The sequence below is a fragment of the Amphibalanus amphitrite genome, unplaced genomic scaffold (assembly GCF_019059575.1).
Source record: "Amphibalanus amphitrite isolate SeventyFive unplaced genomic scaffold, NRLGWU_Aamphi_draft 000715F_arrow, whole genome shotgun sequence".
NCBI classification, from domain to species: Eukaryota; Metazoa; Arthropoda; class Thecostraca; order Balanomorpha; family Balanidae; genus Amphibalanus; species Amphibalanus amphitrite.
In genome coordinates this window covers 15,546-28,322 of record NW_024882209.1, presented here as the reverse complement: position 1 = coordinate 28,322, position 12,777 = coordinate 15,546, and the positions used below count along the sequence as shown (strand labels likewise).

Here is a 12,777-nt window from a genome sequence, read left to right as displayed (position 1 = left end):
GCGCCCCGTCATTTAAGGGACGATTAAGGGATAAGGGATATGAGGCACGTGTGAAGTTAGTGGTGGTGCGGCTAGATATCGACCCGGGGAATCGCCTGGGACCATTCTTTTCGCGATCGGAAGAACCCCTGAGGCACTTTTGGCGCGCCCCGTCGTTTAAGGGACGATTAAGGGATGAGGGATATGAGGCACGTGTGAAGTTAGTGGTGGTGCGGCTAGATATCGACCCGGGGAATCGCCTGGGACCATTATTTTCGCGATCAGAAGAACCCCTGAGGCACTTTTGGCGCGCCCCGTCGTTTAAGGGACGATTAAGGGATGAGGGATGTGAGGCACGTGTGAAGTTAGTGGTGGTGCGGCTAGATATCGACCCGGGGAATTGCCTGGGACCATTATTTTCGCGATCGGAAGAACCCCTGAGGCACTTTTGGCGCGCCCCGTCATTTAAGGGACGATTAAGGGATAAGGGATATGAGGCACGTGTGAAGTTAGTGGTGGTGCGGCTAGATATCGACCCGGGGAATCGCCTGGGACCATTCTTTTCGCGATCGGAAGAACCCCTGAGGCACTTTTGGCGCGCCCCGTCGTTTAAGGGACGATTAAGGGATGAGGGATATGAGGCACGTGTGAAGTTAGTGGTGGTGCGGCTAGATATCGACCCGGGGAATCGCCTGGGACCATTCTTTTCGCGATCAGAAGAACCCCTGAGGCACTTTTGGCGCGCCCCGTCGTTTAAGGGACGATTAAGGGATGAGGGATGTGAGGCACGTGTGAAGTTAGTGGTGGTGCGGCTAGATATCGACCCGGGGAATCGCCTGGGACCATTCTTTTCGCGATCGGAAGAACCCCTGAGGCACTTTTGGCGCGCCCCGTCATTTACTTTTGGCGCGCCCCGTCATTTAAGGGACGATTAAGGGATAAGGGATATGAGGCACGTGTGAAGTTAGTGGTGGTGCGGCTAGATATCGACCCGGGGAATCGCCTGGGACCATTATTTTCGCGATCAGAAGAACCCCTGAGGCACTTTTGGCGCGCCCCGTCATTTAAGGGACGATTAAGGGATAAGGGATATGAGGCACGTGTGAAGTTAGTGGTGGTGCGGCTAGATATCGACCCGGGGAATCGCCTGGGACCATTCTTTTCGCGATCGGAAGAACCCCTGAGGCACTTTTGGCGCGCCCCGTCGTTTAAGGGACGATTAAGGGATGAGGGATATGAGGCACGTGTGAAGTTAGTGGTGGTGCGGCTAGATATCGACCCGGGGAATCGCCTGGGACCATTATTTTCGCGATCAGAAGAACCCCTGAAGCACTTTTGGCGCGCCCCGTCGTTTAAGGGACGATTAAGGGATGAGGGATGTGAGGCACGTGTGAAGTTAGTGGTGGTGCGGCTAGATATCGACCCGGGGAATCGCCTGGGACCATTCTTTTCGCGATCGGAAGAACCCCTGAGGCACTTTTGGCGCGCCCCGTCATTTACTTTTGGCGCGCCCCGTCATTTAAGGGACGATTAAGGGATAAGGGATATGAGGCACGTGTGAAGTTAGTGGTGGTGCGGCTAGATATCGACCCGGGGAATCGCCTGGGACCATTATTTTCGCGATCAGAAGAACCCCTGAGGCACTTTTGGCGCGCCCCGTCATTTAAGGGACGATTAAGGGATAAGGGATATGAGGCACGTGTGAAGTTAGTGGTGGTGCGGCTAGATATCGACCCGGGGAATCGCCTGGGACCATTATTTTCGCGATCAGAAGAACCCCTGAGGCACTTTTGGCGCGCCCCGTCATTTAAGGGACGATTAAGGGATAAGGGATATGAGGCACGTGTGAAGTTAGTGGTGGTGCGGCTAGATATCGACCCGGGGAATCGCCTGGGACCATTCTTTTCGCGATCGGAAGAACCCCTGAGGCACTTTTGGCGCGCCCCGTCGTTTAAGGGACGATTAAGGGATGAGGGATATGAGGCACGTGTGAAGTTAGTGGTGGTGCGGCTAGATATCGACCCGGGGAATCGCCTGGGACCATTATTTTCGCGATCAGAAGAACCCCTGAGGCACTTTTGGCGCGCCCCGTCGTTTAAGGGACGATTAAGGGATGAGGGATGTGAGGCACGTGTGAAGTTAGTGGTGGTGCGGCTAGATATCGACCCGGGGAATCGCCTGGGACCATTCTTTTCGCGATCGGAAGAACCCCTGAGGCACTTTTGGCGCGCCCCGTCATTTACTTTTGGCGCGCCCCGTCATTTAAGGGACGATTAAGGGATAAGGGATATGAGGCACGTGTGAAGTTAGTGGTGGTGCGGCTAGATATCGACCCGGGGAATCGCCTGGGACCATTATTTTCGCGATCAGAAGAACCCCTGAGGCACTTTTGGCGCGCCCCGTCATTTAAGGGACGATTAAGGGATAAGGGATATGAGGCACGTGTGAAGTTAGTGGTGGTGCGGCTAGATATCGACCCGGGGAATCGCCTGGGACCATTCTTTTCGCGATCGGAAGAACCCCTGAGGCACTTTTGGCGCGCCCCGTCGTTTAAGGGACGATTAAGGGATGAGGGATATGAGGCACGTGTGAAGTTAGTGGTGGTGCGGCTAGATATCGACCCGGGGAATCGCCTGGGACCATTATTTTCGCGATCAGAAGAACCCCTGAGGCACTTTTGGCGCGCCCCGTCGTTTAAGGGACGATTAAGGGATGAGGGATGTGAGGCACGTGTGAAGTTAGTGGTGGTGCGGTTAGATATCGACCCGGGGAATTGCCTGGGACCATTATTTTCGCGATCGGAAGAACCCCTGAGGCACTTTTGGCGCGCCCCGTCATTTAAGGGACGATTAAGGGATAAGGGATATGAGGCACGTGTGAAGTTAGTGGTGGTGCGGCTAGATATCGACCCGGGGAATCGCCTGGGACCATTCTTTTCGCGATCGGAAGAACCCCTGAGGCACTTTTGGCGCGCCCCGTCGTTTAAGGGACGATTAAGGGATGAGGGATATGAGGCACGTGTGAAGTTAGTGGTGGTGCGGCTAGATATCGACCCGGGGAATCGCCTGGGACCATTCTTTTTGCGATCAGAAGAACCCCTGAGGCACTTTTGGCGCGCCCCGTCGTTTAAGGGACGATTAAGGGATGAGGGATGTGAGGCACGTGTGAAGTTAGTGGTGGTGCGGCTAGATATCGACCCGGGGAATCGCCTGGGACCATTCTTTTCGCGATCGGAAGAACCCCTGTAGTTGCCCTCTAGCTATAGCAGCAGTCTAGCGCCGGCAGTCACGCTATAGCAGCGGTTTAGCGTTCGATCGTCGCAACATCTATATTAGTTAAGCGCCGATAGTCACGCTATAGCAGCAGTTTGGCGTTCGATCGTCGCGACATCTATATTGACCGAGTGTGATTACGCGTGGGTATTTACAAGTACTCGAATGTGGCAGGTACTTTAAATACTCGAATACCATTCTGATGAATATTTCCACGGTTTTCTTTGAATGCTATGAACAATATTTTGTACAACGTTTTCCGAAACAAATAATTCTGCGTTTTGTGTTTCACGTTTTCGAATCTAAGAACCTAAAACATTGTGACGTGTCAGCATTTTCGGTATGATAGTGGTGGGCACTGTCGTGTTCCTGCCACGCCCGTTTTGTGCGGCCGACATTCTTGTTCAGGATTGTTTCTGAGGATGGTTTGATTTCCCTGGCGCTAATGAGTGAGTTTAGGAAGTGAAATCTTGCATAACTCTATGTGGATTGAATCAGATAAATGCCCGTTGTTGATGGTGATATGAAACTAGCAGATTTACCGTGATCTCTGTCTGATATCAGCACTTGAACTCTGCGCTGGATTTGTATTTGTTTGCCGCATTTCATGTATGTAGAGCTAAAGGTCCGCGATAAGGCCTAGAAACTAGAAAGTATTTTGAGAATGTTATTTTGTTTAAGGCTGTGAATAGCCAAGCCAAAGGTGTTTCAGGTTTGTCCGTGTTTGAGTACCAAACTGATAACTTTGTTTCTGCAGGAATAATATGAAGAGACTGTTTCGACCGTGTGTCAGAGGGAATCAGCCCCCCCAGTTAGTCCGGCATGAGGTGCACACAGTCAGTAAGTTTAACCGAGTGAACTGGTCGTTTTCAGTCTTATGATAGTATGTGCCTAGTATGTGCTACTTGCAGTCGAAATGTGTCAAGGACGAACGAGTATGGGTCATGTCAAGGTCTAATCGTCAGATCGAGTGTGGCTCAGTTGTTGTGTTAGGGAAGAGCTCACTGCTGCTATATGTGACGATTGTTCTGACGTGTTGCAGAAACGGATCTATAGACAAGATGAATACAAGGTCCTGTGTTTGACTACACCTGTTTTGGGACGGAGACATGCCGGAACTAACAGTTTTGACTGTCTGCTACAAGACTGCTCATCCGACTGCAACTGGAGTGCATCTACCACGAGACTGCTCACCCGACTGCAGTGAGTGCATCTACCACGAGACTGCTCATCCGACTGCAGTGAGTGCACCTGCCACGAGACTACTCAATGAAACGCAGTGAGTGCCATCTAAGAACTGAGAATGCATAAACTGAAGTCCAGTGAGTTGAAGGCTGAGCTGGAGAGGCGGGGTCTTAACACTAAGGGGACTAAAGCTGAACTATGTGAGAGACTAGAAGCTGCAGTTGGGGATGAACTTGTTGATGCTGGTGCTGACCCTGATGCTCGTGATGTGAGAGGTGTACAGCAATCTGATGGTGCTCATGTCGTAGTGGCAGCCAATGTAAACTCAAACATGACTGATAAGGATTCAGGTGTTAAAACCGATGGTTGTCCTGCTGCTGTTGATAGTGGTAGATCTGTCACTGATGTTGATGGTCAGAGTATAGGAGTTGAATTAGGTGTGAGAAGTGATGTTCTTTCGCACGAACAGGTTGTGCATCCCCAGGATAGTGCATCCAATGTATCCAGAGCATCCCGTTCCTCTACCTCCTCGGTCAGGTCTAGGATAGCTAAAGAAGCAGCAAACAGAGCTGAGTTGGAGGTCAAGCTCAAGCGTATGACAGAAAAGCAAAAGCTGAGCAGGGAGTTAGCCAGATTGCAGGAAGAAAAGGAGCTGCTTGAGATAAATGAAGCCCTTGATGTGTCCAAAGCTCGAGAAGTTGCCTTGTCTGAACAAGTGAAAATGATTGAACGCTCTCAACAGGTGCAAGCAGAGGCGAACATCACTCAACCTCAGTCCGGAGTGCACTGTCAGCAACAACAGCAGGTACTGACGACCCAGCCTCCACATGGAGTACTACAGCCGCAGATGCAAGAGCGAAGACAGTTCGTGGAAGCTCAAGGAGCTCCGACTTCGGTGAGCGCTAGAGGACCAGTTCTCGGTCAGGTCGCCAGTCAGGAACCACTCACTTCAGTAGGACAGTCTTTGGTGTTCCAGCACAGGTTTTCAGACGCTATCCCGGATCAGTATGCTGCATGTTCACAGGCATCACAATTAGCAGGTCAACATGTCGTTCAACATGGTGCTATTCCACACTTCCCACCGATAGATGAACAGAGCATCCATCAAACTACCTCGCGTCCAGTGAATCACCAGGTCGGCGAACGAGTCGTCCGCTCGGCCGGCGCACACACAGTTTCACACTCGTCAGGGGAGAGCGCTCAGCGTGCTCTCGCCGGGTTCATGCGTCTTCCATCAGTGGAGATAGCGAGATTTGAAGGTGACGTCACTGAATATCCCCAGTTCATCCGAGCATTTGACTTGAAGATCGCGTCCAAGTTAGACGACCCTGATGAGAAGTTGTACTACTTAGAACAGTACATGGTTCCTGGTACAAAGCCGCACCACATCGTGTCTGCTTGTATGTATCTTCAGGAGGGCTACGACGAAGCCCGACGGTTGCTAGATAGTAGATACGGACGGCCTAGTACTGTATCAGCGGCGTTCATTGCTCGTCTAGAAAATCACAGTCAGATTCGAGCGGATGATGTACAAGGACTTGATTCTTTTGGTATCTTGCTCACCAAGTGCAGGAACGCTCTGAGTAGTTGCGGCACACACGAGACTCTTCGCGACCCCAGGACACTGAGAACAATCGTGGGGAAGCTCCCTGGGCTACTGATCAACAAATGGAGACACAAAGTTGATGACATCGAAGAGATTGGAGGTCGAGAAGCGAACTTTGACGATTTGGTCGCGTTTGTAACAAAGGAAGCGAGAGTTGCGTCTAACCCCACATACGGTAGGGACATGTTTGGCGGGAACCCCATGAGTAGGACACCGGTGACACGAACGAGTCCACGGATGAGCTCTGGTCGAGCAGTGGTAACGGCGACTCATGTCACGCCGCGTCCCGAGGAGAGCCACTGCGTATTTTGTAACCGACGAGGTCATGATGTGTGTGAGTGTGAGAGTCTCTCCGCAGTCACGAGTCAACAGAAGCAAAACTTCGTCCGGGAGAAGGCTCTGTGCTGGAGCTGTCTGAAGCAAGGACATCGAAGTCGCGACTGCAGGCGAAGAGCGTCGTGCAGGACATGTGGAAGGCGACATCCAACCTCACTACACTGGGAACGATCTGAACAGTACGTGCGGCAATATCAGCAACAGAGTGGACAGCACCCGGATCGAGACGACACTCAGCATCAAAGGGAGGAACAACAGCCACGAGAAGGACAACAGGGCCGTCAGCATGACCAATCACATGTTGTCCAACATCAGCATGGACGTGGACATGAGCTGAATCACACCCAGCAGCAGCAACGAGAGGGGCCTACCGACGCCGCCAGAGTAACAACATGTCAAACAGCGGGTGAGTCTGAGGCTAGCAAGCCAGTTCTCCCTGTTGTGCCTGTTGTTGTTCGTGTTGGTACGAGTACGTGTCAAACATACGCTTTTCTCGATAGCGGCTCGACACATTCCTTCATCTCCTCAGCGTTGATCAAAGAGCTCAACATTGACAACATGCCACGCAAACAGCTTTCACTGACGACAGTCGACAGAAGCACGAAGGTGGAAACACATGTAGTAGAGGGAGTAACGGTTTCGGACCTACGTGGGCGGCACGCGCTCCGGCTGCCTCCGCTGTTCGAATTGGAGCGTATCCCGGTGGACCCAGAGGAGTTCCCCAGCCACCAGCTCGATGTCAGTAGGTGGGAACATCTCACAGGAGTAGAATTCGAGCAGGCAGACGCCACATGCGTTGGACTTCTCCTCGGCGCCAACGCGTTTCTCAGCATGGAGCCGCTGCAAGTGATACCCAGTCGCAACGGAAGCCCGTATGCTGTGCGCACGAGGTTCGGCTGGATCCTGAGTGGGGTGACGTCTTCCTCAGCCACAGACAGCGGAACAAAGGTCTACAGAACGTCGGTGAATGACATCGAAGATATGATACAAGGAATGTATGATCGGGAATACGAAGAGAACCTCAACTCAATGAAGAGAGGCCTGTCTGAGGAGGACAAGAAGTGGCTCACGGTGATGGAGGCGTCCAAGAAAGTTGACAGAGGACACTACCAGTTCAGCATTCCGTTGAAGGATGAAGACGTCGTACTGCCGAACAACCGCGTCCTGGCAGAGAGAAGACTGACTAGTCTAGGTCGCCGAATGAAGAACGATGTTGAGTTCGCTGAGCAGTACCGAGATTCTGTGGAAGAAATGATCGACAAGGGATACGCTGAGCCCGTACCAGTAGCAGACATTCATCGTGACGACGGCAGAGTGAACTACTTGGCGCACCATGGAGTGCGCCACGCGTCAAAGAACCGCATCCGCGTCGTCTATGACTGTGCTATGAAGTACGGCGGTGTCAGTCTGAATGACTGCTTACTGCAAGGCCCCGACATGACGAACTCGCTACTCGATGTCCTGATGCGCTTCAGGATGGAACGAGTCGCCTTCATGGCTGACGTGGAAAGTATGTTCAACCAGGTTCGGGTGCCAGAGTCTGAGCGCGATCTCCTCAGATTTCTGTGGTGGAGAGACGGGCGCCCCGACTCTGGTGTGGTAGAGTATCGGATGACTGTCCATATCTTCGGAGCGAAGTCTTCGCCAAGTGTGGCGTGCTACGCCTTGAGAGAGACGGCGACGGACTTCGCAGAAGAGGTATCACCTGAAGCAGTGAAGACTGTAAACAGCAACTTCTACGTCGATGATGTGTTGAAGAGCACTGACGACGCTGACATGGCCATCTCGTTGGCTCACGACCTGAAGACGCTGCTGGAGAAAGGTGGGTTCAGTCTCAAGAAGTTCACCAGCAACAGCTCGGCGTTTATGTCCTCGATCCAGACAGGCGACAGGTCAAAGGTGATGCAGACATGTACAGGAGTCGGTGAAAGTCTACCAGAAGAGCGCGCCCTGGGCGTAGTCTGGGATACAGAGAACGATCTGCTGAGGGTATCTGTCAACGCGACCAGTCTGCGGGCGAAGCCGTTGACCCGCAGAGGCATCCTTTCAGCAGTGAGTTCTATTTACGACCCGCTCGGTCTCGTTTCGCCAACGATAATCTGTGGCAGGAAGATCCTACAAGATCTCTGCAGGACGAGAGAAATCTGGGACAAGGAGATTCCAGCTCAACAGCGCAGCGACTGGATGAAATGGCTATCTCATCTGGATGCTACTCAAGATCTGTGTGTCCCACGGCATCTGAAGCCAGCTGAATTCGGTGGAATGGCGACGCTCCAGATGCATCATTTCAGCGACGCTAGTGAGTGGGCGTATGGTACAGTCACCTATGCTCGCTTCACTGACCAGCAGGGAGATGTCCATGTCGCTTTCGTGAAAGGTACATCACATCTGGCTCCACTGAAGAAAATAACGATTCCTCGTCTGGAGTTGATGGCTGGAGTGACGGCGGTACGTGTTCGGTTGCTGATAGAGGACGCGATGGAGCTCGGTTCGGAGACAGAACATTTCTTCTGGACGGATAGTACTACCGTTCTCGCATACGTGCAGAACACTGCGACTAGATTCCACACGTTTGTCAGCAACAGGTTGGCGATCATCCACGATGGATCAAAGACTGAGAACTGGAGGTTCGTGAGAGGTGAAGAAAACCCGGCCGATGACAGTTCACGAGGTGTTCAGAGTGAGAGGTGGCTTTCTGGACCGGCTTTTCTTCGGCTTCCAGAGGAGCAGTGGCCCATGATGCCTCCAACCAAGGTGAAGATAGCGGAAGAAGACCCTGAAGTGAAGAAGGTGAAGGTCTGTGCAATGAAGGTGTCAGAAGAGAAGATGAAGGATCCAATCGAAGTGCTCATTCGTCATTACAGTAAGAAGCAGGCTCTTCTAAGGGCAGTGGCTTGGCTGCTGAAGGTGAAGAAGAGATTGCAGGAAAGAGCGACAAAATCGCAGGGTCGAGAAACGGAGCGTCCATCTCGACTCCAGCTGATAGATCTCGAAGAAGCAGAGAACTGTGTCGTTAGGTGGGTACAGGAGCAGAGTTTTCCTGATGAGCTGGAGACACTCCGCAATGGGAAGGAAGTGAAGGGAGCTCTCAGTAAGCTGAATCCATTCCTGAGTGATGGGATCCTCCGAGTTGGCGGACGTTTGAAGAATGCTGACGTCACCCTGGACCAGAAGCACCCAATTGTACTCCCGGATTGCTATTTCGCCGAACTAACTGTTCAACAGGTGCATGAGAAGGTCGGACACTCTGGACGTCAACATGTGTTAGCTGAGATACGGAGACGTTTCTGGATCGTGAAAGGGAACTCGATCGTCAGACGAGTGATTGGACGTTGCCTCGGATGCCGCCGACGACATCGCCCACCAGAATCTCAGAAGATGGCGGACCTGCCGAGTGACAGAGTCACAGCGGAAGAACCTGTATTCACTCGAACCGGAGTCGACTATTTCGGACCGTTTTTTGTCCGACAAGGACGGAAGCAGGTGAAGAGGTACGGAGTCGTTTTTACTTGTTTGGCGGTGAGGGCCGTCCACATCGAGGTCGCCGAAAATTTGTCAGGAGATTCATTCCTGTGCGCCTTACGTAGATTCGTCGCACGGAGAGGTCACGTCAAGGTGCTCAGATCAGACAAGGGGACAAATTTTGTTGGTGCCAGTCGCGAGCTTCGAGAGGAGTTGGAGAAACTGCGAAGCAATGAAGATGTGCTGCATCGTACGCTGTTGAATCAAGGAGTAGAATGGAAATTCAACACAGCCGCAGCGTCCCACCACGGAGGTGTCTGGGAACGACAGATACGCTCAATCCGAAGAATCCTGGGATCATTGCTGGACTCGCAGACGTTCACGGAAGAAACTCTGTTGACTCTATTGTGTGAAGTAGAGGCAATATTGAACAGTCGGCCACTCACCCCAGTATCCTTAGATCCGGTTGATCACGAGCCACTCACTCCCAACCATTTGCTGATTGGTACCGGCAGCGTGGTGATGCCGTTCGGGGTAGTAGGCCAGAGTGACTCAGATAGTGTCAAACGTTGGAAGCAGGCGAGGTATCTCGCGAATCTGTTCTGGAAGCGGTGGCGAGCAGAATACTTACCGTTGTTACAGGAACGACCGTATAGGGTGACAAGGAAAATGACTAACCTTGTTGTAGGAGACGCGGTTCTAGTTGTTGATGATGCTGTGCCGCGAGGCCAGTGGCCATTAGGAGTAGTGGAGCGAGTCCGAGTCGGAGCAGACGGATTAGTGCGCTCGGTAGAGATTAAGACCAGAGGCGTCACGCTTCAGCGACCGGTGACTAAGCTGATTAAGCTGTAGGCGAGATCGTGTACTCTGTATGGAAGATGTTCCTGTGCGTCATGTTCGTGTCGTAGACTAAGGTTGAAGCCATGTATTGCGTGGTGGCTTCAAGGGGGCGGGTGTAGTTGCCCTCTAGCTATAGCAGCAGTCTAGCGCCGGCAGTCACGCTATAGCAGCGGTTTAGCGTTCGATCGTCGCAACATCTATATTAGTTAAGCGCCGATAGTCACGCTATAGCAGCAGTTTGGCGTTCGATCGTCGCGACATCTATATTGACCGAGTGTGATTACGCGTGGGTATTTACAAGTACTCGAATGTGGCAGGTACTTTAAATACTCGAATACCATTCTGATGAATATTTCCACGGTTTTCTTTGAATGCTATGAACAATATTTTGTACAACGTTTTCCGAAACAAATAATTCTGCGTTTTGTGTTTCACGTTTTCGAATCTAAGAACCTAAAACATTGTGACGTGTCAGCATTTTCGGTATGATAGTGGTGGGCACTGTCGTGTTCCTGCCACGCCCGTTTTGTGCGGCCGACATTCTTGTTCAGGATTGTTTCTGAGGATGGTTTGATTTCCCTGGCGCTAATGAGTGAGTTTAGGAAGTGAAATCTTGCATAACTCTATGTGGATTGAATCAGATAAATGCCCGTTGTTGATGGTGATATGAAACTAGCAGATTTACCGTGATCTCTGTCTGATATCAGCACTTGAACTCTGCGCTGGATTTGTATTTGTTTGCCGCATTTCATGTATGTAGAGCTAAAGGTCCGCGATAAGGCCTAGAAACTAGAAAGTATTTTGAGAATGTTATTTTGTTTAAGGCTGTGAATAGCCAAGCCAAAGGTGTTTCAGGTTTGTCCGTGTTTGAGTACCAAACTGATAACTTTGTTTCTGCAGGAATAATATGAAGAGACTGTTTCGACCGTGTGTCAGAGGGAATCAGCCCCCCAGTTAGTCCGGCATGAGGTGCACACAGTCAGTAAGTTTAACCGAGTGAACTGGTCGTTTTCAGTCTTATGATAGTATGTGCCTAGTATGTGCTACTTGCAGTCGAAATGTGTCAAGGACGAACGAGTATGGGTCATGTCAAGGTCTAATCGTCAGATCGAGTGTGGCTCAGTTGTTGTGTTAGGGAAGAGCTCACTGCTGCTATATGTGACGATTGTTCTGACGTGTTGCAGAAACGGATCTATAGACAAGATGAATACAAGGTCCTGTGTTTGACTACACCTGTTTTGGGACGGAGACATGCCGGAACTAACAACCCCTGAGGCACTTTTGGCGCGCCCCGTCATTTACTTTTGGCGCGCCCCGTCATTTAAGGGACGATTAAGGGATAAGGGATATGAGGCACGTGTGAAGTTAGTGGTGGTGCGGCTAGATATCGACCCGGGGAATCGCCTGGGACCATTATTTTCGCGATCAGAAGAACCCCTGAGGCACTTTTGGCGCGCCCCGTCATTTAAGGGACGATTAAGGGATAAGGGATATGAGGCACGTGTGAAGTTAGTGGTGGTGCGGCTAGATATCGACCCGGGGAATCGCCTGGGACCATTCTTTTCGCGATCGGAAGAACCCCTGAGGCACTTTTGGCGCGCCCCGTCGTTTAAGGGACGATTAAGGGATGAGGGATATGAGGCACGTGTGAAGTTAGTGGTGGTGCGGCTAGATATCGACCCGGGGAATCGCCTGGGACCATTATTTTCGCGATCAGAAGAACCCCTGAGGCACTTTTGGCGCGCCCCGTCGTTTAAGGGACGATTAAGGGATGAGGGATGTGAGGCACGTGTGAAGTTAGTGGTGGTGCGGCTAGATATCGACCCGGGGAATCGCCTGGGACCATTCTTTTCGCGATCGGAAGAACCCCTGAGGCACTTTTGGCGCGCCCCGTCATTTACTTTTGGCGCGCCCCGTCATTTAAGGGACGATTAAGGGATAAGGGATATGAGGCACGTGTGAAGTTAGTGGTGGTGCGGCTAGATATCGACCCGGGGAATCGCCTGGGACCATTATTTTCGCGATCAGAAGAACCCCTGAGGCACTTTTGGCGCGCCCCGTCATTTAAGGGACGATTAAGGGATAAGGGATATGAGG

General features: G+C 51.7%; 1 protein-coding gene across 7 annotated transcripts; it reads left to right on the top strand.

Moving 5' to 3' along the window:
• Positions 1–3,228: 3,228 nt before the first annotated feature.
• On the top strand, positions 3,229–11,908 carry LOC122365108. 7 transcript variants are annotated; one of them, XR_006253673.1, is made up of 4 exons: positions 3,229–4,091; positions 4,294–4,454; positions 11,581–11,662; positions 11,865–11,908. XR_006253673.1 is itself a non-coding variant. In XM_043336053.1 (3 exons), the coding sequence occupies exon 1, from the start codon at positions 4,555–4,557 to the stop codon at positions 10,690–10,692; it is 6,138 nt and encodes a 2,045-aa protein (XP_043191988.1). In that variant the 5' UTR covers positions 4,546–4,554; the 3' UTR covers positions 10,693–11,272; positions 11,581–11,662; positions 11,865–11,908. The 7 variants fall into 7 exon arrangements, 3 of the variants coding, with proteins under 3 accessions (XP_043191988.1, XP_043191986.1, XP_043191987.1); XR_006253672.1 differs by having other exon boundaries at positions 3,229–4,454; XR_006253675.1 differs by having other exon boundaries at positions 3,229–4,492.
• The last annotated feature ends 869 nt before the right edge of the window (positions 11,909–12,777 follow it).

What these genes read in the sequence shown, in the direction of transcription:
- LOC122365108 (XM_043336051.1), top strand. Translation starts at nt 4,555, where the DNA reads ATGCATAAACTGAAGTCCAGTGAGTTGAAGGCTGAGCTGGAGAGGCGG.